Source organism: Sciurus carolinensis, chromosome 5, assembly GCF_902686445.1.
Source record: "Sciurus carolinensis chromosome 5, mSciCar1.2, whole genome shotgun sequence".
NCBI lineage: Eukaryota > Metazoa > Chordata > Mammalia > Rodentia > Sciuridae > Sciurus > Sciurus carolinensis.
Genome location: NC_062217.1, coordinates 102,609,831 through 102,635,609, shown reverse-complemented (window position 1 = coordinate 102,635,609; position 25,779 = coordinate 102,609,831). Strand labels below are relative to the sequence as shown.

At 40.3% G+C, this 25,779-nt stretch overlaps 1 protein-coding gene across 1 annotated transcript in view; it reads right to left on the bottom strand.

Annotated features, from left to right (window-relative positions):
- Positions 1 to 25,779, bottom strand: part of Marchf8 (membrane associated ring-CH-type finger 8) — a 117,601-nt gene that overhangs the window by 5,644 nt on the left and 86,178 nt on the right. The window contains 9 exon segments of the mRNA XM_053743402.1: positions 393 to 435; positions 438 to 601; positions 603 to 656; positions 658 to 824; positions 826 to 1,040; positions 1,043 to 1,084; positions 1,087 to 1,209; positions 1,212 to 1,231; positions 1,472 to 1,554. Coding sequence (XP_053599377.1) covers positions 393 to 435; positions 438 to 601; positions 603 to 656; positions 658 to 824; positions 826 to 1,040; positions 1,043 to 1,084; positions 1,087 to 1,209; positions 1,212 to 1,231; positions 1,472 to 1,554 — 911 coding nt within the window.

The following is a 25,779-nucleotide window of genomic DNA, read 5'->3' as shown; positions in this document are numbered from 1 at the left end:
AAGTTAAGAGGAAGCAGGAAGGAGTTACTGGAGAGCAGTTACACCCGACACACTTTCGGGCAGCTGCAAGGAGTAAAAATGAGGCTGGGATGGCAGCAAAATTCTTTGCAGGACCACCAAGTTGGAAAATTGGAAATACTATTTTCTTTTTCCATTTCCCTATGCAAGTCTACTTTATTTAGGTGGAGAAGGATCAGGGTTGGCCTATAATGTGTAGCTTCCGTCTTTTAAAAATTAGTTTTTCAAATGGCAACAATACCCAAGAAAACATTACCGCCCCCAAATGGCTACAACTGTATTGTTTTCCTGAAAACTTTACATATTAAAAGCAAGATGAGTCTATAAAGGGTGTGAGTAGGGATGGCCAGAATGGTGGTTTCTGGCAAACCAACCTGCAGGCATCCCCTGAGGTGGACACAGGAGAGATGGGGGGGGATTTTCAGACAGGGGAGAAGGACAATCCAGGTCACTGTCCTTCTCCACTGAGCAGAGGGGTTGCCCGCAGAAGCCTGCACTTCAGTTTGGTGGGATGTGCTGTCCTCAAAGAACGTCGTCGTCTCCCATTTCATCAGACCAGAAGCCCATGCTCCCTGCCACCCCTGGAGGACTTGGGCGCATGCAAGTGAGCAGCGTGGCTCTCCAGCTCGTGGATTTGTGCAGTCTGCTGGTGCTAGAGCCACGGAGAGCAAGAACAGGTACTGGAGCAGCCACTGGCTTCTGGACCCGGCCTCACCATTGCTTTCTCTTCCAAAATCAGGTTGTGCATGCCCCCTTGCAGCTTCCACCTCTGAGGCAAATAGAAGGTTGGCATAGAGGGATGAGACCACAAAACATTTGGAAACTGCCAGGAGATTTATGATTCAGGTGCTCTTTTTCCTTAAAACGAAACCTGTTAATTCTGAGACATGGATCTTGAGGGAGTACCAATTTTCCTTCAGAACAAGTTCTTTCCACAAAGTCAAAGCTTTCCAAAGTATCCTGGTTCTTCTCACATACATCATTTAGGGATTTTGAAAACTTTAGTGTTCTTCTGGCTTTACAGTCTTAGCAGGCTTCAAGGCCCGAAACCATTCTGAACCAAAGGATTGCTTTTTGATGCCTGCAATGTGTCTTTACAAATAACTGTCACAGTGAGCCCTTCTGTCAGAGAACTCTGGTACTGAGGTGCTTTCAAGACAACAGCAGACTGCACGGGACTGTGGTGACATACTCAGAAAACACTGCACTGGAACTGCATGCAGAACAGTGGAATAAAACACAGAAAGTAAAAACAATTTTAAGAGAGAATAGACATCAAAGTTTAGAATGAGACTGGTGTGGTAATCTGGTGAGCAAACAGCACATAAAAATTGGACCAACTGCTTAGACCAAAGGAAGACTGATCAAACAAATGGAAAATTGAGAAGCTACAGACATTAATCCTTTTATCCAGAATCATATGGGCCACGGAAGCATGTGAAGCAGTGTTTACCTGCAGATGTCCTGGTTGGATGGCGTGACAGAAGTGCGAGAGAAGGCAGACACTGGAGCTGATGCTGAAGGAGGACTCCCAGCCTGCAATGACACAGCCCAGTCCAGTTGTTCAGGCAGGAGCCTGAGGTAAGTGGAAACACCATCTTCCTCCTGAATGGCTGTGAGTAGAAAATCTAACAATGTCTACTGCTCAGTATGGAATATGTGTTAGGTTTCACAAACCTAGGTAAAACAAATACAACAGTACTCTTCCTTTATTCTTATCTGTGTGCACTGTTCTTGAAGAAAAGTGAAATAGTAATGTACCTGTCCTGAATGCCCTCCCTTCTCTGATTCCCCCCGAAGAAAACCTAGTCAGATTAAGGAAGCAATGAGAGCAGGTCTGGATTGGAATAGAATGTCCAGGGACATGTTATCTTGAAGGACACTAGCTATCTCTCATGCACACTGGGAAAAAAGAATATTTAACATTATCAGAAGAAGTTGCTTTCTGCATGTACACCAGGGTAGTTGCTCCTTGGGACGCGGCCATACAAGCACCCTTCAAGCTAAGGTTGATGTCACCACTTCTGTAACCTAATCTATAAACCCCCTCCTCCTGAGGTAATTGATGCCTCCTTTAGAGGCAGAAGTACTCATCCAGGTGGCTGCCCCTGGACAGAGTGGATAGGGACAGGAGGCACTACTCTCTGGCAAGGTACTAGAGGCACTGTGTGCAGCAGAGAATTCATCTGCCCAGCCAGTTGCTACTGGACTTTCTGGGAAAGCACATGTTCAGCCTTTTGCCACTGTACCATTTCTCAGTAAAGCAGACATCTCAATAAAATGAAGTTCACAAAAAATCCTTATGCCTCATAAGCCATCTGTGAGTATTTCCTTTAGTTTCTTCAGCAACCTGCCCCACTGTCCTGGCACAAATGGGCTATGGATAGAAGAGCAGATTGGCAAGGGAACCAAAGAGATCCCATGAGGGCCAAAACATGTGCTATGGTTTGGATATGAGGTATCCCCAGAGCTCATGTGTGAGACAAGAGCAAGAAGGTTCAGAGGAGAAATGACTGGGTTTTGAAAGTCTTAATCTAATAAGTGAATTAATCCCTGATGGGATTAACTGAGTGAGTAACTGGAGGCAGGTGGGGTGTGGCTGGAGGAAGTGGTTAATTGGGGGCATGACTATGGGGTATATTATTTGTATCTGAAGCGTGGAGTCTGTCTCTGCTTCCTGATCACCATAATGTGAGCTGCTTCCCTCCATCACCCTTTCCAGCCATGATGTTCAGCCTCACCTCAAGCCCCAAGGAATGGAGCCAGCCTTCTATGGACTAAGACCTCTGAAACTGTGAGCCCTCAAATAAACTTTTCCTCCTCTATAATTGTACTGGTCAGATCTTTTAGTCACAGCAGCAAAGAAGCTGACTGAAACAACATGGCAGCTGAAAAGGGGACATATGCCATAGGTAACATCCAAAATGCTTTCCATTTCCATGTGTCAGAAAACACTGCACTGGAACTACATGCAGAACAGTGGAATAAAACACAGAAAGTAAAAACAATTTTAAGAGACAACAGACATCAAAGTTTAGAAATGAGACTGGTGTGGTAATCTGGTGAGCAAACAGCACATAAAATTGGACCAACTGCTTAGACCAAAGGAAGACTGATCAAACAAATGGAAAATTGAGAAACTACAGACATTAATCCTTTTATCCAGAATCATATGGGCCACGGAAGCATGTGAAGCAGTGTTACCTGCAGATGTCCTGGTTGGATGGCGTGACATAAGTGCGAGAGGACAGAAGTGCCAGGATAGTGGGGCAGGTTGCTGAGAAACTAAAGGAAATACTCACAGATGGCTTATGAGGCATAAGGCTTTTTTGTGAACTTCATTTTACTGAGATGTATGCTTTACTGAGAAATGGTACAGTGGCAAAAGGCTGAACAAGTGCTTTCCCAGAAAGTCCAGTAGCAACTGGCTGGGCAGATGAACCTCTGCTGCACACAGTGTCTCTAGTACCTTGCCAGAGAGTAGTGCCTCCTATCCCTCTCCACTCTGTCCAGGGGCAGCCACCTGGATGAGCACTTCTGCCTCTAAAGGAGGCATCAGTTACCACAGGAGGAGGGGATACCTAGGGGCCAGCACACAAGTACGAAGATCCCTAAAAACAACCCAGGGACCAGGGGAGATATTATTGCTTGTGGACAAGAAATATGGTCTAAAAAAAAAGAAAGAGGTATGTAAAATAGCAGCAACTATGTGGTGTCCCCTCCACATAGTGCAGGTAGTAACAGAGGCAGAGCTTAGGCCCAATCCTGTATTAAGCAACTGCAAGAAGAATTGAAACTGGAATGTGTAACAAGTTTAACTCAAGCAGGGACTACTGAGCAACAACTGCTCATGTGAAGAATAATGATGAGAATTTAGAAACTCAAGCCTTCTGCTTTACTAAGCTGAAAGGTAAATGTCTACCATGATCTAAAGTAAGGATGATAATTACTTAAAAGAACTGGAGAACCCAGCATCTCAGAAGAAAATATAAGCACTGGGATGAGCAAATGGAGATACCAGTACTAAAGGCCAGACAGGCCCTAATTAAAAATGTAAAGACAAATCAGTCACAATCAGTGAAAGTGGATATTGAGAATCTGCCCCCTCCCAATTGGAACATGCATATCTCCCAAAAGATTATATTACTGCTGAAGTGGTAGAACTAGAGAAAACAAGTTTAGGCAGAAAACCAAGGAAAATGTAGCAGTATGGCTGTTTGGCTTTGGATACTGGTGCTGAATGCACACTCTTCTTGGAAGTAAAATGAATAAAACTGCCTCAGGCACCACACATCCTATCCTGCAGTAACATTTATATTCAACTGTTAAGGAGAACCATATATATCTATTGTCCTGGATGACAGCAGCCTATAAAAATGCTTAGCCCAGCAGGGGACAGTGGTGCATGCCAGTAATTCCAGTGACTTGAGAGGCTGAGGCAGGAGGATCATAAGTTCAAAGCCAGCCTCAGCAATAGCAAGGCACTAATAAGTAACTCAGTGAGAACCTATCTCTAAATAAAATACCAAATAGGGCAGGGGATGTGGCTCAGTGGTTGAGTAACTCTGAATTCAATCCCCAAAAAATAAAAAATAAAAATGCTTAGCCCCAGTGGAGGATTTACCTATGGCATACCAAGATGGCAATTCAGGAAGAACTGCAAGACCTCCTAAGACAGGGATGAAGTGTGCCATTTATGTAGAAATATACAATGGTCCTAATGAAACATTCAGAGCAGGAATAAAGGACACCATTCTTCAAAATGCTCTGGGGAAATATTATGGAACTCTGTTATGAATCCTCAGTCCTTTGGTGGACCTTTCAGTTTCTCAAGCAGCACAGGCTGTAACTGATATGGGGGAAACTAAAAAGATTAGGAAGCTCGAAGTGAGAGGTACAGATATGGATGATAAGGTGGGAGAAAGAGTGAGCAAGGAAATGCAAGGGGCTCAATAAGGAAAGCCAGGAGAAATTTGATTTCATATGGGAAGGGCAAAAATTGACTTTCAATATTCTTCCCCAAGGATATTTACATAGCCCAACCATATGTCAAGGGATGGAGGCAGTTGATCTGACTAGTGGACAAAACTTGACATAGTATCGATGTTTCATTATATTACTGATACAGTGTTAATTTCTGAGTCTATTCCCCACCAGAAGATGTAACCCAAAGGTGGTGGTGCATTTCCCAGAGAGAGGATGGGCAGTCAACATTCCAAGTTGTAAAAACTTGGGTTATCTGTCAAATACTTGTGGTTATTTGGTTGGATAAGACTTTAGTGGTACCAGCTTCTGTATAGGTAAATTTAAGCTTTCCTTACCCTGACTACTCACAAAGAGATGCATCTCATTTGAAATCATTAAGGTACTGATGTGCCTTCACTCCATATTAGCACAGATGTTAAAAGATCACTGTGCCATTTAGTAAATGAACCTAGTGGGACTGGGAACACAAGCACATTTTCAAACAAAATACTTGTACAGCAATTGTAAACCTTGAGCGGTTAGTCTAAGAACAGTCCTATGAATTTGATTTTTCTAGCTACCCTGATGGTTTAGACAAGATCTATCATGGTGGCCTTAGAAGCAGCCATGACAATGTCTCGGTGTGGTAGTTTGGGGAGGGAAACCTGAACTATAGTGGCAGGTTGATTTCATAAGTTCCTTGCCCCATCAGAAGTCTATAAGATTGCCCAAACATGTGCAGACACCCACACTGCACTACTACAGGCATATGCGTAGAGAAGGACCACACATAGCTTTCAAACACTTGGTACCATGTGTGGCACCCTACAGATACAGACAGTGACAAAGGGACACAATCTCGGACAACATGGTGCATAAATGGGCTGAGACTTTAGACATACACTGGCATTTCCACTTATCTCATAACCCACCTACAGCAGGATTAATTACATGAATAAGTCACTCACTAAATGGCAACTACATATAAAAGATGGACTATTTGCAGTGGGGACCAAATGACTATGGATGGCCATCAGTCATTAACAAACAAGAGAACAGCATAAGTCCAAGTGGCCTGCCTGCCCAATGTCAATACAAGAACCAAAAAACTTCACATAGTGGATTTGGATTCAAATGATGATGCTTAAGAAAGAGACCTACACCCCACAAATGGGAAGAAAGAATAATCTGCCAATGCCACTGCCACAGCACTGCCAATGAACCCAAATAGTCTATTAGCTGTGGAAATGGTTTAAAGGATTTCTATGGTGTGGATTCATAGGTCCAAAGGCAAAGGAACTAGAACAAGACATAGAAATAGAAAAACTTAATAAACCAAGAATTTAAATCCCTAAAGGAGAACAATAAAGAAGTATATTCCATAATACTTCATTATGGAAGTACCTACCAAAACGAAAGGGACCATTTAGACAAGAAATATGGCATTATATATTGGGGACTAGCCACAGGCTTAGTACTTCTCACTCAGAAAGATCAGGTTGCTTATATTTTGTTGAATAATCAAGACTTGCCTCTATTACAACCTGTAAAAATATCTTACATTTCATCCTTAGAGCTAATCTATTTGCAGAATCATTAAATATCATTGCAGAGGTGTAGAATACGATGAAATGTTGGGTATGCAGTGAGCTGCCACTGTTCTCCTCCATTAGTATCCCATGGCATCTGCAACCAGATGCCTTGGTAAAATAGAAGCAAATGAAAGTTGGAGCAACACCCACTACTCACGGACATAGCTTGACAATTGCCCTCTGGACTTGAATATAAATTTACATTCTTTTCACAACACTAAATACACATCTTCTACTTGGTGTGAGAACAAATGAACATAACTAAGCCTTTCTGGGGTATACTGTGTTTGACAGCTTAGGGTAGCAACACAGAAATGAGAAGAGTTCTCTATATAAAAAGAAACAATGGCAGTAACAACTCTGTATCCTCTATAATATGGGCTGGATCCCTATCAACCAATGTAATTTAACCGTTATACTCAAAGACACTAACTATATAAGGATGGCAAAGTCAAACAGCATGTACTGGAGCATATCTCTCCCCTTAGGAATGGTTATAAGCATGTGGCACCCATGAATAGCCATACCTGCCTTATAACTAGAGACCTTATATTCCAACTTGCATACATCTCACTTTGTGTACAACCACTACTAAATGGGACAAGGAAAAAGTCAGGCATATAAGACTGGTCCAGTGGCAGGATACTGAGGCAGGAGAATTCTGATTGAGGCCAGCCTCTCTGCAACTTAGCAAGACCCAGTCTCAAAACAAAATAAAATGGCTGGGGATGTATCTCAGTGATAGGGTGCCCCTAGGTTCAATCCCCAGTACCACCAAAAAAAAAAAAAAAAAAAGAAGAACGAAACAGAAGACGAAGAAGACGAAGACGATGACAACGAAAGAAGACGAAGATGACAAAGACGACGACAAAGACGACAAGAGTGATGACAAAAGAAGACGACAACGACGAAAGAAGACGACAAAAGAAGATGACGACGAAAAAAGACGAAGATAATGACGAAAGAAAACGAAGATGACAACGACGACGAAAGAAGATGACGACGATGAAGACGACGAAGAAAGAAGAAAGAAAGAACAAACCTCAGGAAGAAAGTGACAGGAAAAGAAGGCATAGAGTGACCCAAGCTGCCCGGCAGTCTTACTACATTGTACTTCTCAAGCATCCAGGTTGAGGATGTAGCTAAACATATTACTGCCACCCTAAATAATTCTAACAGAGTCATAGCTCTGCTAATAAAGAAAAAAAAATACCCAAATGTGAAAGGTTAGTTCAGAGCAGAATGCTATTAGATGCTGCCTAAATCACAGGGAAGAAAACTGTGCCCTCATGAAACAAAGTTTATACAGATTGATAATAGAAATACACAGATATATATAGATATATCTCTTTATATGTGTGTACATAAGTATATATATGTATATATCCTTGATATTATCATCATAAATCTTTTGCCCTAAAAATTTACAGACCCATATTTCTGCTAAGGGTAGACTTAGTATTGATCCTGTTTATGTTTGGTTATAATCTCTTCCTATATGTGTGTTGTATTCACGTTATGTGCTCTCATAGCAGGGCTCTGTTGAGGGATTTGGTCACAATGTACATATTGTGCTGCCCAAGGGATATTGCAAAAGCTGGGTACAATAATAGTGTAAGGGCATTTAGGCACATAGGAGATGGAGAGTATCATCCTTAGAGAAAAGAGAGACAGTGATTACCTTGTCTTGAATGCCTCCTTCTCTGTTCCACCCCCACCCCCAAAAATAGCTAGTCACATTAAGGAAGCAATGAGAGCAGGTCTGGATTGGAATAGAATGTCCAGGTACATGTTATCCTGAAGGACACTAGCTTGCTCTCATGCACACTGGGAAAAAGAATAATTAACATTATCAGAAGAAAGTTGCTTTCTGCATGTACATGAGGGTAGTTGCTCCTTGGGACACTGGCCATACAAGCAACCTTGCAAGCTGAGGTTGATGTCACCACTTTCTGTAACCTAACCTATAAACCCCCTTCTCCTGTGGTAACTGGTGCAGATCAGAGCATTGTGGAGGCAGAAGTGCTCATCCAGGTGGCTGCCCCTGGACAGAGTGGAAAGGGGTAGGAGGCACTACTACGTGCAGCAGAGATCCATCTGCCCACCCTTTTGCACTGGACCTTCCTTGTGAGCATTTCTCAATAAAGCATAAATCTTAGATGTCATGTCCAGGTATTCTTTGGTCTTTTAGCAAACTATCCCACTGCTCTGGCGCAACTGAGCTGTGTACATGACACTGTGGATAAAGTGTAGCCAAGAGATATCTGAAACCACAAAGCATCACTTCCAAACTCCTGAGAGATGAAAGGATGTTTTTTTCCTAAGCATCTACACTTGAATAAGTTCCTAAATAAGTCAAGAAACCTAGTACTATAAGGTACTATGCAAATGAAAGATTAGGGAGGCAGGATGCCTGCTGTCACTGGGCTCCCCAGAATTCCTTCGCATGGTTCAAGACAATCCTACTCAGGCTGGTGGATTTGAGAGCACTCATCCTACCTCACAACTTCATGCACAGTGCCCATCTGCTGGTCACTACCCTGTCAAAGTTCTCTTTATAAAGGAGACTACCTGATTGGACCACCAATCCACAGATCAGCCTGAAGGCTAGGAGAGGACTAAACATAGAATGTTCCCAAGAGGTCCAATCTTAGAATTGTGAATTAAGAAAAATAATCAAGAATTTAAATTTGAAAGAACACAAGGGAAGAGCTCAAAGGATAGAATAGGGCCTCTGAGGGGTGAAGAACAAGCCAAATTAGGGAAAAGACCTAGGGCAGAGAAAAGCACCACAGTGAGAAGATAGTGGGTGGAGAGAAATAGGGACAGGAAGAAGAGCTGACCTGAGTATGCAAACCATCAATAGAGTCCTACGGCCTCCCAGGCATGCCTCTTTGGGCCCTGGCTAAGTTTTAGCATGACACACTCTCTAGCCTCCAGGATCCCCACGCCCTTTTTATAGTTATGTTTTGTTTACAATGGGAACACTGTCCACCTGTGTGCTAGAAGTCTGTCATCATGCAAATACCACAGAGTGGACTTAATCAACCTAGATGGCACAGGCAATCACTTGATGTGGCCTCTTGATGTGATCTAGAGATATGGTAAACATGAGATATATGAGGCTGCTGCTGGCACAACACTGAATATTATTTTTCAGTAATTTTTTAATAAGTAGAAGAAGTACACTCTAAAATAATGACATAAGTGTAGTATAAGTGCATAAACAAGTAACAGTCATTTATTATCATTATTGTACACAGTTGTATAAGCACAGCAGGTTTATACGACCATCACCACAAACACAAATAACATGCTGCACTACACTAGGATTTCTGTCACTAGATGACAGGAAATTTCAGATTCACTATAATCTTATGGGACCAATGCCATATATACAATCTGTCATTGACCAAAGTATCATTATGTGGTATGTGACTGTAAATACATTCTTCCTTCCTTAGACCCAGGAAGCAGTGCTATGAGTCTCTTAGGCCCATGTTACCACTCACCTTGATTCAAGAGGAGTTCCACCCTGACCCTAGTTGAGGTCTAGCCCCCACTCTTAGTGTCACTACTCAGGGGTACACTCTCATCCTGGTAACCCACATATGGGACAACTGTTAGTCATTGGAATGGAACTGTCACTTCCCAAAAAATCCTGTCCCCCCCCCCCCTCTGCAGCAAACCCACCAGCCTGGAAAGAAACATGACTACCATGTTTGCTGTATCACTATTCTACTCCCAGAACAAGATTAAACATCATTTTAAACCTCATAAACCTCAAGAAACCTGATCCAAGAAGTTACCTGTTGCCAGGCTGCATATGTATAATGAAATCATCCAGAGTTACTCAATTAGCACATCTTCTAAGTAACCCAAGAATCCACATTTATTACCAATGTACACCTGGACACTGGACATACTTTCTTTAAAAGCATTAATGGTCAAAGTTCTTAAGATCTAGAGTTTAATTCATTTGGAGACATGAAATGATATACCAAAATAACTTCCATTACTACTTCTCAGGATTCTTTCAAAAACAAAATGAGAGGGGTTCTCAGGATCCATGTGGATAGGGTGCTGTTTATACCCTGTATTCCATAGCCCCAACTATATAAGCCATCCTCCTCTTTCTCTTGCAGCCTCATCCCAGAACAGCCATTGCAGGTTCCACCCCTTGAGGGATCCTCAGGCTCCAAAATGAACACAAAATACTTTCAGTACCAGGGGCTTTACTGTTAATCACTACAAGGAAGCAGATTGAGAGCTTAAGTGCCCAAACTCTTACCTCTGACTGTTTCCTGATATCTAATCCTACCACCATTCTGACACTGGAAACTTTCATGAACTTCTTGCTGCCTCCCTTTACTTCTGAGAGTGACCAGCTTTGTTCAGTGACAGAAAACATATCATAAAGGCCAAAAACATATCCTAAAGAATACAGGTTGGTCAAAATATATGGGAGAAAAATGCGAGACATCTGGGTGGACCTTGTACTGCTATGAGGTCACCTCTTCCTCCTCTGTGTTGTAGGTCAAGCTCAGTTGCTGGCACAGAGGTACAGAAGGAAGCCCCTGCCCCACAATGGATAGAAGACATGGAATTAACTAGTTAACCTCCCTGCCCCCATTTTCTTAGAAAGAACATGATCTTAGAACCACATAAACTTTCCTGTCCTCTGAAGGGAAAGCAAGCCTTGTGGATAGAGAGTGGAATCTAATCTGCAGATTGGTACTGAACCAGGGTCAATGTTATGGGAGGAGGCAGGTCTCAAGAAGTTGAAATCAAGAAAAAATTCCTCTCACTCTCCTTCTGAGTGTCAAGTAATCTACATTAAAAGGGAAATCAGGGATAATGATTGCATCCATGAGTGTCTAGGGTAAGAACATGCAGTAGGAACAGTAAGGTCCAGAGACAGGCAAGAATTCATAGCAGAACAAGGCCTCATCAAGGAGGCATCAACTATCCACATATAAAGGGACCTGTGTGCACTTGCCCACATTGTTCCCATCTCACATGCATTGCAGGAAACTCACACAGGTGTGTCTGCACTGGCAGAAAACACCAAGGCTGGTGAGAAAGTGGCAGCAATTATTCCCAAGGAAGAATGGTGTTGTGGCAAGGCAGGAAGACCCTGTCACTGCCCAATTTTTATTTTTTATTTTTTAAAAATTTATTTAGTTTTTGGTGGACCTTTATTTTATGCATTTATTTATATGTGGTGCTGAGAATGAAAGCCAGTGCCTCACACATGCTAGGAAAGCACTCTACCACTGAGCCACAACTCCAGTCAGCTGCCCAATTTTGTTCAGGATTTTATTCTATTTACTTTCCTGCCTTAATTTGACCCTCTTTAATAACCTCTTGAAAAATTGCAAGTTGCAAGATGCTCTCAGCAAGTAATGTCCAAAAACTTCAACAAAGCTCCCAATAACAAAGTCTCCTGATCAGATTATAAATTTCAAAGAAATTTTTTAAATCTACTTTTACTTTACACAAATATAAACTTGAAAGAATGCTGACTTTCCTTTCCAGCAAGAGCAAGAAAGTGAGAGAGGATGGTGGCGACATCACAGTTCCCACAGAAACCAGCTAAAGAAGAGCACACATTCCAAAGTTCAAGACCAATCCAAATATGGAATACTCACTAGAGCAACTTTAAAGAGCTTGATCTGTTACTGGCATTAAGCTGAGTAAAATTTATCTATCTACCAACAAGGATCTATAAGACTAGCTTGATTGATAACAAAAAGGAAGCCTAGAGTTTCCAATACAGTTTCATGGCCAGATTTGGCAAGCTGTGGTAAGTCAAAGGCCAGCAATCCCCTCTTAGAAGCTCCAGAGCACAGCAGGGTGACACTCAGGAGCCAGGGAGGCAGTACCACCTCAAAGGTCTGTACCAACAAAACTGATTCTAGGAGCACCTGCACCACTCTTCCCCCATGAGGTCAGATAATGAAGGACCTGACAATTTATGACAAAAGGTACTACTGACTATGATAAGAAAATATAAATGTGACCAAAAACAACAACAACAACAAAAAAAAAAAAAAACAGTAAGGACAAAAAAATACACTGAAGCCCTCTGTTCCTGAAGCACTTTCCAGGTTCCCAAGAGACTTTCTAGCCATGAAAAGAATGTAAAAAAAAAATTCATGAAAATTCCCCCTTCTTAAGATGTTGTCATCAATTCTGCCAAAGCAAACCTCTAGGATCTACCCAAGCCTAAATCACAATTGACTTCATTTCTCAGGAATGACAGATGTTTTCAGATAATTTGTTTGGCTATACTTGAGCCTCTTAATGGTTGTCTTTCCTATCAGATTCACTGTTTTGAATGATTTTAACAAGGCTACAAAGATATATGGGGAAAAGAAAACTTCCCATTCATCCTTGAAAGAACCTGGCTTCTCATTCCTTCTGTCTCCTTCTAGGAAAACCTGCTGCCCTTGGAGTGCCTATCCTCACACACTCCTCAGTAGGTGGCAGGAACACACCACTCTCTTCACTGCAGGATGACTACATGCCTTCTTTTCCTGTCACTTTCTTCCTGAGGTGGTGGTGGTGGTAGTTGTTGTTGTTGTTCTCCTTCTTCTCCTTCCTCCCCTTCCTCCCCCTCCTCCTCCTCCTCCTCTTCTTCTTTCCTCCCCCCTTCTTCTTCTTTTTTTCTTCTTCTTCTTCCTCTTCCTCTTCTTCTTTCTTCTTCTTCTTCCTCTTCTTCCTCCTCCTCCTCCTCTTCTTTTTTTTGATTCATTGCACACAAATGGGGTACAACTGTTGTTTCTCTGGTTATACACAAAGTAGAGTCACACCATTTGTGCAATCATACATTTACATAGGGTAATGATATTTGGCTCATTCTACTATTTTTCCTTCCCCCGCACCCCTTCCCCACCCCTCGTTTTACTCTATACAATCCATCCTTCCTCCATTCTTGCCTCCCTTCCTCCCTCCCAACCCCCCATTATGTATCATCATCTGCTTATCAAAGAGATCATTTGACCTTTGGTTTATGGGGATTGGCTTATCTCACTCAGCATGATATTCTCCAACTGCACCCATTTACCTGCAAATGCCATAATTTTATTCTTCTTTATGGCTGAATAATATTCCATTATGTATATTTACCACAGTTTCTTTATCTGTTCATCAACTGAAGAGCACCTAGGTTGGTTCCACAATCTAGCTATTGTGAAATGAGCAGCTATGAACATTGATGTAGCTGCATCACTGTAGTATGCTGATTTTAAGTCCTTTGGGTATAGGCCAAGGAGTGGGACAGCTGGCTCAAATGGTGGTTCCATTCGGAGTTTTCTAAGGAATCTCCAACACCACTTTCCAGAGTGGCTGCACCAATTTGCAACCCCACCAGCAATATATGAGTGTACCTTTTTCCCCACATTCTCGCCAACACCTAATGTTGCTTGTATTCTTGATAATAACCATTCTAATAGGGGTGAGATGGAATCCTAGGGTAGTTTTGATTTACATTTCTCTTATTACTAGAGATGTTGAACATTTTTTCATATATCTGTTGATTGCTTGTAGATCTTCTGTGAAGTGTCTGCTCATTTCCTTAGTCCATTTATTGATTGGGTTATTTGTATTCTTGCTATAAAGTTTTTTTGAGTTCTTTATAGATTCTGGAGATTAGTGCTCTATCTGAAGTGTCTGTGGCAAAGATTTTTCTCCCACTCTGTAGGTTCTCTCTTCACATCGTTGATGGTTTCCTTTGCTGAGAAAAAGATTTTTAGTTCAAATCTATCCCAATTATTGATTCTTGCTTTTAATTTCTTGTGCTTTGGGAGTCATGTTAAGGAAGTCTGGTCCTAAGCCAACATGATGAAGATTTGGACCTACTTTTCCTTCTATTAGGTCTCTGGTCTAATTCCTAGGTCCTTGATCCATTTTGAGTTGAGTTTTGTGCAGGGTGAGAGACAGCAGTTTAGTTTCATTTTGTTGCATATGGATTTCCAGTTTCACTAGATTACTGCCTAGTCTCCTTTTCTCCACCCTTTCTTCTTTTCTTATTACAAACCTCCACTAGACCTTCTTTTCATAAACTAGCAAAGCTACTTGTTAACACTGAGGTCTCAAAGCTCCTAGCCAAAGTGAATTTGCTGATGTGATTTGTATCAGTAGGTATAGGACCACAAGGAATGGTCTGGTTGGGTTAGCTTGTTTTATAAGCCAGGGAGTAGGAAGTTGATAAGGAGGGTAAGAGGCAGGGCTCATGTTTTCAGGTATCTCCAAAACAATGACCTAACAGAAGAAATGGGAAAGGATATGCAGAGGGCTCTTAAAACTTGTAAAGATTCTTTATCTCTCTCACAGTAAGAAGTATAAATCAACCATAATAAGATACCATCACACCATATACCAAAAGAAACACAAAAATTAAATTAAATAACTATGTTGGCAGAAGTGTAGGGAAATATGCTTACACATTGCTGGCAGGAAGCAAATGTAAAACCTTCATGTTACAGGACACAGGCCTGATGTAAAACCGAGGCAACTACAGAGAACCCCCCATTTTCAAACCCTCATTCTTGAGATGACACCAGAAAGACTTTAGACATGTCACTCAGAGTAACTGGCATGAATTTATTAGAAGGAATAAGAAAAAGGAAAAGGAGAAACTCTCAAAGGAGAGAGCAGAGCTTTTCAGAAGAGGAAAGCACATTTCTCCTGCTCTCTTAGGGAGTCTCAGGGAAGTTTTCAGAGAGTCCTGCCCAAGTTTAACTCTTGATTTTGTACTGGCAACAGGATAATATCAGACTTTGATGTCCCCACTGCATATAATAACTATAGGTCACTTTAGTCCATGCTGACCAGTTCTAATTGGAACCTGTTCTTACAGATGGTTAGGGGGAATTATCCTTATCTCTCTGAGTTCTGTGATGTGGTCTTTGTAAGGGTCACAAAAGTTCCCTACTTTGGGGTAAATTATGTTCCTTTTATTGGCATTTTAGGCCTGCATTTCTCCTGCAGATAACTGTTCAGGCTGTTTGCTGAAGAATCTAACAGATCCAGTTAACTTAAAGTAGGCAGGTCTGCAGGTAAATTGCTTTGTTTTAAAAAGAAAGCATGTGGGTGGGGGTAAACACAATGGGTCCAATTTAAATAATTATTCCATTTACCTCATGTTCCTACCACTCACATCTCTCTCTTCCCTATCACTCCACAAGATGGCAATAGCCCTCATAATTACAAAGGCACATTAATTTTGTCCCAGCAATTCTTTTAGGAATTCATCCTGAAACATTTGTACCAATGCATTTAAAGAGCACTGTTTATGAGAGCAAAGGGGTGACATCAGCCTAAATGCCCACCAGCAAATTGGGACAATACTATTACATCTATAGGAAGAAATACCAGTCAGTCATAAGAAAGGAAGAGGAAGTCTACTTGCCCAGGAACGGATACACAGCAAAATAAGCAGAGAAACCATTGCCATCTGTGCTGACACCTTCACAGATGATCCAATCAAAAGAGCAAAAGAGATGATCTGGCATTTGGTAAGAGGAACACTGATTCTCCATAGGTACTCTTCAGAAGTGTTATGCTACTTTTAACCTGAGCAATATTTCCTACAAAAACTTTCATTTAAAAATAGCTTATCAAAGCAGGAGGCATCACAATACCAGACGTTAAATTGTACTACAGAGCCACAGTAACAAAATCAGCATAGTATTGGCAAAAACAGGCATGAAGACCAATGGAACAGAATACAATACACAGAGACAAACCCACATAAATACAGTTACTTCATACTAGAAAAAGGCACCAAAAATATATACTGGAGAAAGGAGATCCCCTTCAACAAATGGTGAGGGGAAAACTGGAAATTCATATAAAATTTAACCTCTATCTCTCATCCTGCATGGAAGTCAATTTAAAGGGGATCAAAGAGCTAAATATTAGACTAGAAACCCTGCATATACGAGAAGAAAATGTAGGCCCAATACTCCAACACGTTGGCTTAGGAACTAACTTCCTTAATAAGACCTCTAAAGTGCAAGAAGTGAAATCAAAAATCAATAAATGGGATGGCATCACACTAAAATGCTTCTTCACAGCAAAGGAACAATCAAGAGCATGAAGACAGAACCTGCAGAATGGGAGAAAAGCTTTGCCCCTTACACCTCAGATAAGGCATTAATTCAGGATATGCAAAGAACTTAAAAAGCTTAACACCAAAACAACAAATAAGCCAATCAACAAATGGGCAAATGAACTGAACAGAAACTTCTCAAAAGAAGAAATATGAATGGTCAACATCTCTAGCAATCAGGGAAATGCAAATTAAAACTATACTGTGATTTCACCTCATTCCCTTCAGAATGGCAATTATCAAAAATACAAGTAACAATAATTGTTGGCGGGGATATGGGGATAAGGGTACACTCATACGTTGTTGGTGGGGCTGCAAACTGGTGCAACCACTCTGGAAAACAGTATGGAGCGTCTTCGAAAAACTTGAAATGGAACCACCATTTGACCCAGTTATCCCACTCCTCAGTATATACCCAAAGGAGTAAAAATCAGCATTCTACAGTGATGCAGCAACATCCATGTTTACAGCAGCAAAATTCACAATAGCTAAGCTATGGAACCAACTTAGATGCCCGTCAATGGATGAATGAATAAGGAAATTGTGATATATATGCATAATGGAATAGTAGCCATAAAGAAGATTGACTTTATGATATTCGCTGGTAAATGGATGGATCTGGAGGCTAATGTGCTAAGTGAAATAAGCCAATGCCAAAAAAACCAAAGTTCCAATGTTCTCTCTGATATATAGATGTTGACCCACAAGCGGGGTAGGTAGAGGATGGAAGTTCAGTGGGCTAAACAAAGGGGAATGAAGGAAAGGGAGTGGGGATAGGAATGGGAAAGGCAGTTGAATGAGTCTGACATAACTTTCCTATGTACATATATGAATACAGCACAGTGAATCCCACTATCATGTACATCCACAACACTGGGGTCCTAATTAGAATAAAATATATTCTGTGCTTATATAATTATATCAAAATGGACTCTACTATCATGTATATAACCAAAAAGAACCAATAAAAAATAAAAACAAATAAAAGTAAAACTCAAAGTAAATAAACAAAATAAAACAAAATACAAAATAATAGTAAAATAAAAGTAAAACGAAACTACTGAAGCACAGCCAATTGCAATAATCATTCAATTCCAGGATAACAGGTGAAGAAACTGATTTAGTGAGTCGTGAACTATATTTTAAAAATATGCAATGGAGTAAAACAGAAATGTTCAGAGTGTATCTCACATAAGAAGTATGAAGTGTTCTGACGGGAATTTTGTGTTTTAGTTTTATGTGTGAGTGAACAGGTTTCTATGTTAAACCTCTCTTACTAAGGATCATAATTAGAAACTGAAAGGGTTAGGGAGGGTGGCAAGAAGGGAGGAAGGAAGGACTGTATAGAGGGAAAAGAGGGGTGGGAGGGGTGAGGGGAAATGTTGTTTCTGTTTGTACATGGAGTAAAGGCATACCATTTGTGTAATCATAAGTTTACATAGGGTAATGTTGTTTGATTCATTCTGTTATTTTTTCCCTTCCCCATGAGGAGGAAATGAAAACAACAATGTAGGTCAGCAAAGGGAGGAACTATCTTAGAGAAAACCCACTCAAAGGAGAAACCAAGCCAACTTAAAAACCAAAAATAAGCCAAATGACTGGGAATACAAATCATATCTCAATAATAACCCTGAATGTTAATGGCCTAAACTCATCAATCAACAGACATAGACTGGCAGAATGGATTAAAAAGAAAGACCCAACAATATGTTGCCTGCAAGAGACTCATCTCATAGAAAAAGACATCCACAGACTAAAGGTGAAAGGATGGGAAAAAACCTACCACGCACATGGACTCAGTAAAAAAGCGGGGGTTTCCATCCTTATATCAGATAAGGTGGACTTCAAGCCAAAGTTAGTCAGAAGGGATAAAGAAGGACATTTCATACTGTTTAAGGGAACCATAAATCAGGAAGATATAACAATAGTAAATATTTATGCCCCAAACAATGGTGCATCCCTGTACATCAAACAAATCCTTCTCAATTTCAGGAATCACATAGACCACAACACAATAATTCTGGATGACTTTAACGCACCACTGTCACCACTAGATACATCTTCCAAACAAAAACCAACCAAAGAAACCACAGAACTCAATAGCACAATCAATAACCCAGACTTAACAGACATATATAGAATATTCCATCCATCAACAAGCAGATTCCCTTTCTTCTCAGCAGCACATGGAACCGTCTCGAAAATAGACCATATGTTATGCCACAAAGCAGCCCTTAGGAAATGCAAAAAAATAGAGATACTGCCTTGTGTTCTATCAGATTATAATGGACTGAGAGTAGAAATCAATGACAAAATAAAAAACAGAAATTACTCCAACACCTGGAGACTAAATAATATGCTATTGAATGAAACATGGATAACAGAAATCATCAGGGAGGAGATAAAAAAATTATTAGAGGTCAATGAGAATGACAATACAACATATCAAAATCTCTGGGACACTATGAAAGCGGTACTAAGAGGAAAATTCATTGCATGGAGCCCATTCCAGAAAAGAATGAAAAGTCAACAACTAAATGATCTAACCTTACAGCTCAAAGTCCTAGAAAAAGAAGAACAGAATAACAGCAAAAGTAGTAGAAAACAGGAAATAATTAAAATCAGAGCTGAAATCAATGAAACTGAAACAAAAGAATTCCAAAAATTGACAAAACAAAAAGTTGGTTCTTTGAAAAAGTAAACAAAATAGACAAACCCTTAGCCACACTAACAAAGAGAAGGAGAGAGAAAACTCAAATTACTAAAATTTGTGATGAAAAAGGAAATATCACGACAGACACCACTGAGATACAGAACATAATGAGAAGTTACTTTGAAAATCTGTATTCCAACAAAATAGAAACTACCAAAGACATTGACAAATTTCTAGAGACATATGCTCCTCCCAAACAGAACCATCCCGGAGGACATACACAATTTAAACAGATCAATATCAAGCAATGAAATAGAAGAAGCCATTAAAAACCTACCATCCAAGAAAAGTCCAGGACCAGACGGATTCTCAGCTGAGTTCTACAAGACCTTCAAAGAAGAACTCATTCCAATACTTCTCAAAGTATTCCAGGAAATAGAAAAGGAAGGTACCCTACTAAACTCATTCTATGAAGCTAATATTACCCTCATACACAAACCAGGAAAAGACACATCAAGGAAAGAAAATTTTAGACCAATATCCTTGATGAATATAGATGCAAAGATCCTCAACAAAATATTGGCAAACCATATCTAAAAACATATTAAGAAAATCGCACACCATGATCAAGTGGGGTTCATCCCTGGAATGCAAGGATGGTTTAACATTCATAAATCAATAAACGTAATCCATCATGTCAATAGACTTAAGGATAAGAATCATATTGTTATATCAACTGATGCAGAAGAAGCATTCAACAAAATACAACACCCCTTCATGCTCAAAACACTAGAAAAAATAGGGATAGCAGGAACATACCTGAACATTGTAAAGGCTATTTATGCTAAGCCCATGGCCAACATCATTCTTAATGGAGAAAAACTGAAACCATTCCCTTTGAAAACAGGAACAAGATAGGGATGTCCTCTTTCACCACTTCTATTCAACATTGTCCTCGAAACTCTAGCCAGAGCAGTTAGGCAGACTAAAGAAATTAAAGGGATATGAATAGGAAAAGAGGAACTTAAGCTGTCACTATTTGCTGATGACATGATTCTATATTTAGAGGATCCAAAAAACTCCTCCAGAAAACTTCTAGACCTCATCAATGAATTCAGCAAAATAGCAGGCTATAAAATCAACATGCATAAATCTAAAGCATTTTTATACACAAGCGATGAAACATCTGAAAGGGAAATGAGGAAAACAACTCCATTTGCAATACCCTCAAAAAAAAAAAAAACTTGGGAATCAATCTAACCAAAGAGGTAAAAGATCTCTACAATGAAAACTACAAAACATTGAAGAAAGAAACTGAGGAAGACCTTAGAAGACGGAAAGATCTCCCATGTTCTTGGATAGGCAGAATTAATATTGTCAAAATGGCCATACTACCAAAAGTGCTATACAGATTCAATGCAATTCCAATTAAAATCCCAATGATATACCTTACAGAAATAGAGCAAGCAAGCATGAAATTCATCTGGAAGAATAAGAAACCCAGACTAGCTAAAGCAATCCTTAGCAGGAAGAATGAAACAGGGGGTATCGCAATACCAGACCTTCAACTATACTACAAAGCAATAGTAACAAAAACGGCATGGTATTGGTATCAAAATAGACAGGTAGATCAATGGTACAGAATAGAGGACACGGACACAAACCCAAATAAATACAATTTTCTCATACTAGACAAAGGGTCCAAAAATATGCAATGGAGAAAAGATAGCCTCTTCAACAAATGGTACTGGGAAAACTGGAAATCCATATGCAACAGAATGAAATTAAACCCCTATCTCTCACCCTGCACAAAAATCAGCTCACAGTGGATCAAGGACCTTGAAATCAGACCAGAGACCCTGCATCTTATAGAAGAAAAAGTAGGTCCAAATCTTCAACTTGTTGGCTTAGGATCAGACTTCCTTAACAGGACTCCCATAGCACAAGAAATAAAAGGAAGAATCAACAACTGGGACAGATTCAAACTAAATAGCTTTCTCTCAGCAAAGGAAACTATCAGCAATGTGAAGAGAGAGCCTACAGAGTGGGAGAATATCTTTGCCACTCATACTTCAGATAGAGCACTAATTTCCAGAATCTATAAAGAACTCAAAAAAAACTACACCAAGAATACAAATAACCCAATCAACAAATGGGCTAACAATATGAACAGACGCTTCACAGAAGATCTACAAGCAATCAACAAACATATGGAAAAATGTTCAATATCTGTAGTAATAAGAGAAATGCAAATCAAAACTACAATAAGATTCCATCTCACCCCAATTAGAATGGCAATTATCAGGAACACAAGCAACATTAGGTATTGGAGAGGATGTGGTGAAAAAGGTACACTCATACATTGCTGGTGGGGTTGCAAATTAGTGCAGCCACTCTGGAAAGCAGTGTGGAGATTCCTTAGAAAACTTGGAATGGAACCACCATTTGACCCAGCTATCCCATTCCTCAGCCTATACCCAAAGGACTTAAAATCAGCATACTACAGAGATACAGCACATCAATGTTCATAGCTGCTCAAGTCACTATAGCCAGATTGTGGAACCAACCTAGATGTCCTTCAATTGAAGAATGATAAAGAAACTGTGGTATATATATATACAATGGAGTATTACTCAGCTATAAATAATAATAAAATTAAGGCATATGCAGGCAAATGGATGAAATTGGAGACTATCATGTTAAGTGAGATAGCGAATCTCAAAAACCAAAGGACAAATGATCTCGCTGAATAGCAGATGATGACACAAAATGGGGGATGGGATGGGGGCAAGAATGGAGGAAGGAGGGACTGTATAGAGGGAAAAGAAGGGTGGGAGGGTGGGGGGGGGAAAAAAATAACAGAATGAATCAAACATCATTACCCCTATGTAAATGTATGATTACGCAAATGGTATGCTGTTACTTCATGTACAAACAGAAACAACATGTATCTAATTTGTTTACATACAAATAAATTTTAAAAAAATAGTTTATTGTATCCATCTACCCACTAAAAAAAGGTATTAAAAAAAAAAAAAGGAGTCATGGTAAACCATCAGCTCAGAGAACTTCAGAGTGAACTGCTCTGCCAGTTCCTAAGAGAGGTCTCTCCTCTGCACAGAAAACAACTTAACTTATTTTGAGTTTTCTCTTGCTGGATAGCAAAGTACCACAAACTGAATGGCTTAAACTACACAAATCTATCATCACAACCAATTCAATGAACCGGAAGTCCAGACACAGTGTGCTAGGACTCTCTGCTCAGGGTTTGTTTTAGTCAGCTGTGCATTGTTGTGACCAAAAGTTCTAACAAGAACAACATAGAGGAGGAAAAGTTTATTTTGGCTCATGGTTTTAGAGATTCAGTCCATGGTTGGTCATCTCCATATCTCTGGGCCTGAGATTAAAGCAAAATGGCATCAGGAAGCGGAGAGAGAAAATTCCGCTCACCAAGACAAAATATAAACTTCAAAGTCACACCTTAAGTGACCTACATCCTTTAACCACACCCTGCATGCCTATAGTTACCGTGAAGTGTCCACCGCCCGCGGCAATTTGTTACCACCTGCAGCAACAATTGCAAGGATATTTATTGGAGGTGGACTGGAAAACTGAGCTACTTCTATTATCTTTCTCTTTAGTGTGCTGCTTTCTTGCTTGTTCACTTGTTCCCTAGCTTATAGAGGAAGAAAGGCTTTGAGAGGAGAGAGAGAGAGAGAGAGAGGCTTTGCATAAGAGAAAGAGAGACTTTGCTTAAGAGAGAGACTACACTTTCAGAGATCTATATCTTCTTAATTCCTGCTGCTTCTTCTTAAAGGTGCATCCTATATCCTGCATCCTTCACTGTGCTATCTAGAGTGTGGCTTTACGTCTCTGTTCTGCAATCTGCAACCTGCGTTCTGCCATCATTCAGAGGTGCTGCTTAACTGTTGTTTATCCTTACTGCTAGCTGCTTATCCTTAGTGCTTCCTATAGATGTGTCTTATATACCTAGGCAGCCAATCAGTTTAGGATTAAGTAGCATGGTTGGAGCATGCGCTATGGTACTAATTAAGAATGAGGAACATCTGTTGACCACTAGCACAAAGGAGACATTAACTAATTAGGCAAAAGTAGATCATGTTGTGTTAACACTAATTATGCACAACACCTCTTAGCCCAAGACGTCAGCCGCCATCTTAGGGTTACTCAAACATGTCTTCTGCAGTGAAGTGCTGTGGTTTAACCTACTTTTCATAATTTTGATCATCTAACTTCTGAACATTCTTGCATTGTCTCACATGAGACACCATACAGGGTCTTCCTCTTTCCTGGAGTATTGAGGACCTTGATGTCTGCTTGCCGATTGTCACTTAAGGGTTGCATGCATGGCCCATCACAGGACCCTTCACCATCTTCAAAGCCCACTTGTACTATCAGTCCAACTTCTTCTGCCACCAACTAGAAGAAATTCCTCTGCTTTTCAGTGTTCATGGGATTCCACTAGGATCATGTATATCCAAGATAATCTCCCTACTCTAGGATCAACTATGCTATATGACAAAAAAAAAATGATCATGAGAATAAACATCTCAAGATATTCACAGATTCCAGGCAAAACAGTAGAACATCTCTGAGGGACATTTTAGAAAAAATTTCAGACCACCTTTAATTTGTGTGTCCTGCTGAGGAGGTTGCTAAAGGTTACTGTCCTCCCACTCCAAACTAAGAGAGAGTGGTGATATCTCCTAACTTCCAGCTCAGCAGGTATGACATCATATAGCACAAAGTCTCAGTTGGTGTTAAGATACTGAAATGTGCAGACTGAAATTATGTTTCTGAAAAATTTCTTGCTTAGCACAGAAGTTTCTCTGTCAAAATCAAAGCTTCATTATAAGACTCTGATTTCTATAAATAAATACTCAGTTGTATTCAACTTCAAAAATGAGCTACAATTAAAGAAAAAGCCACTCTGTGGCTGCTCTGATAAATACATGCTGACTGTTGCTGAAGGGCTGCCAAGACCAAGCTTTCACAAAGGCAATTAATTAAACTGACCATCACAAACTACACATACACACAAAGTGGTATTCATGGAGAATGCACAATAAGAACTACTGAATGCCCAAAGGATTTCCATTATAAATGACTATCATTAGCATTGCCTAGCAAGTATCACTAACATTGAATTCTTTTCTGGCCCCTTAGGAGGATCTGAGATTGTATGAATTGCAATATATCTCCAGCACAATGAGGGGTGTGTATCATAGCACTGCTAGAGGGAAGGCAGCAGCTGAAGGGACTTTCTTAGGACTTGCCTTTCCAAGCAGGTCTCCATGCTATGAGGCAATCTTGCAAAAAATAATTTATGTTCATTAAATTACATCAAAGGCAATAATTTTGTGAATAGGTCTGCTGCAGGAATCAAAATCAAACGAGATACAGAATTGCCACTTGCACCATTCTAGGAATACTTCTATTCCAAAACTTCTATGTAGACTGCTTGATGACCCACACAGTAATCTACAGGTTTTATATTATGAAATGCTTTGTTTTCACAGCAGTAACTACTGTCCACACACCTGGGATAAAGAAAAGTTTCCACCCAAGCTGTTCATGGTGAGCCGTGCACTTCAAGGGTGAAACAATTGTCTGGGAGAATGCTATGAGTGGGAACACAGGACCCTAATTTCATGCTCGGGCTCCTCCTCCTAAGCCAAATGAGTCAGAAGGTTGCAAAAGAAATCAGCCATCTTTTTAAAGCATATCCCCACCTATACACACAATCTAAAAGAAGATTCAGAGACCTGCTAGAAGTCTCAGCTGGGCCACTCTGCTCTGTTATTGACCCAGCAGACAGCAGTCTTCCCTAACCCAGGGCTCTGTAACTCCTGCTTTTCCCAGAACAATCCTATACCCACCTCACACAGGGTAGATCCTCCTGAGATTTCTCCTCAAAAGGGACTTTCAACCCCTATTATTCACTGTCCTTGCACCCTATTTATTTCTTTCCACGGTACATAACAAGGTTTATGAATAGAGAGATGTTTTGGGAAGAATATGTCAACTTCAGAGCTTCTGCCATCTGGTCTGGCACACAGTAAATATTCAATGAACATTTGCCAAATGAATCAAATAGCTATTCTCTGGGGAGACTTCCCAGGTAAGTCTCAGGACCCCTTTACACTCTTAAAAATGACTATGGCCCTCTAAGAGCTTTTGCTTATAGGGTTACATCTTTCAATCTTCACTACACTAGGACACCTTAAAACACAAGAACATAATTCCATTAGTGTCTAAAAGAAGATACCATCTTGTATGTCACTCAGACTTGGGAAACTCCACTATACACCTTGTGAGAGAATGAGGTAGAAAAGGCAAAGAATGTCTCAGTATCACTATGAAACTCTTTAAACTTGTCCCCACGTTTTTATCTCTAGGAGAACAGAAATCAA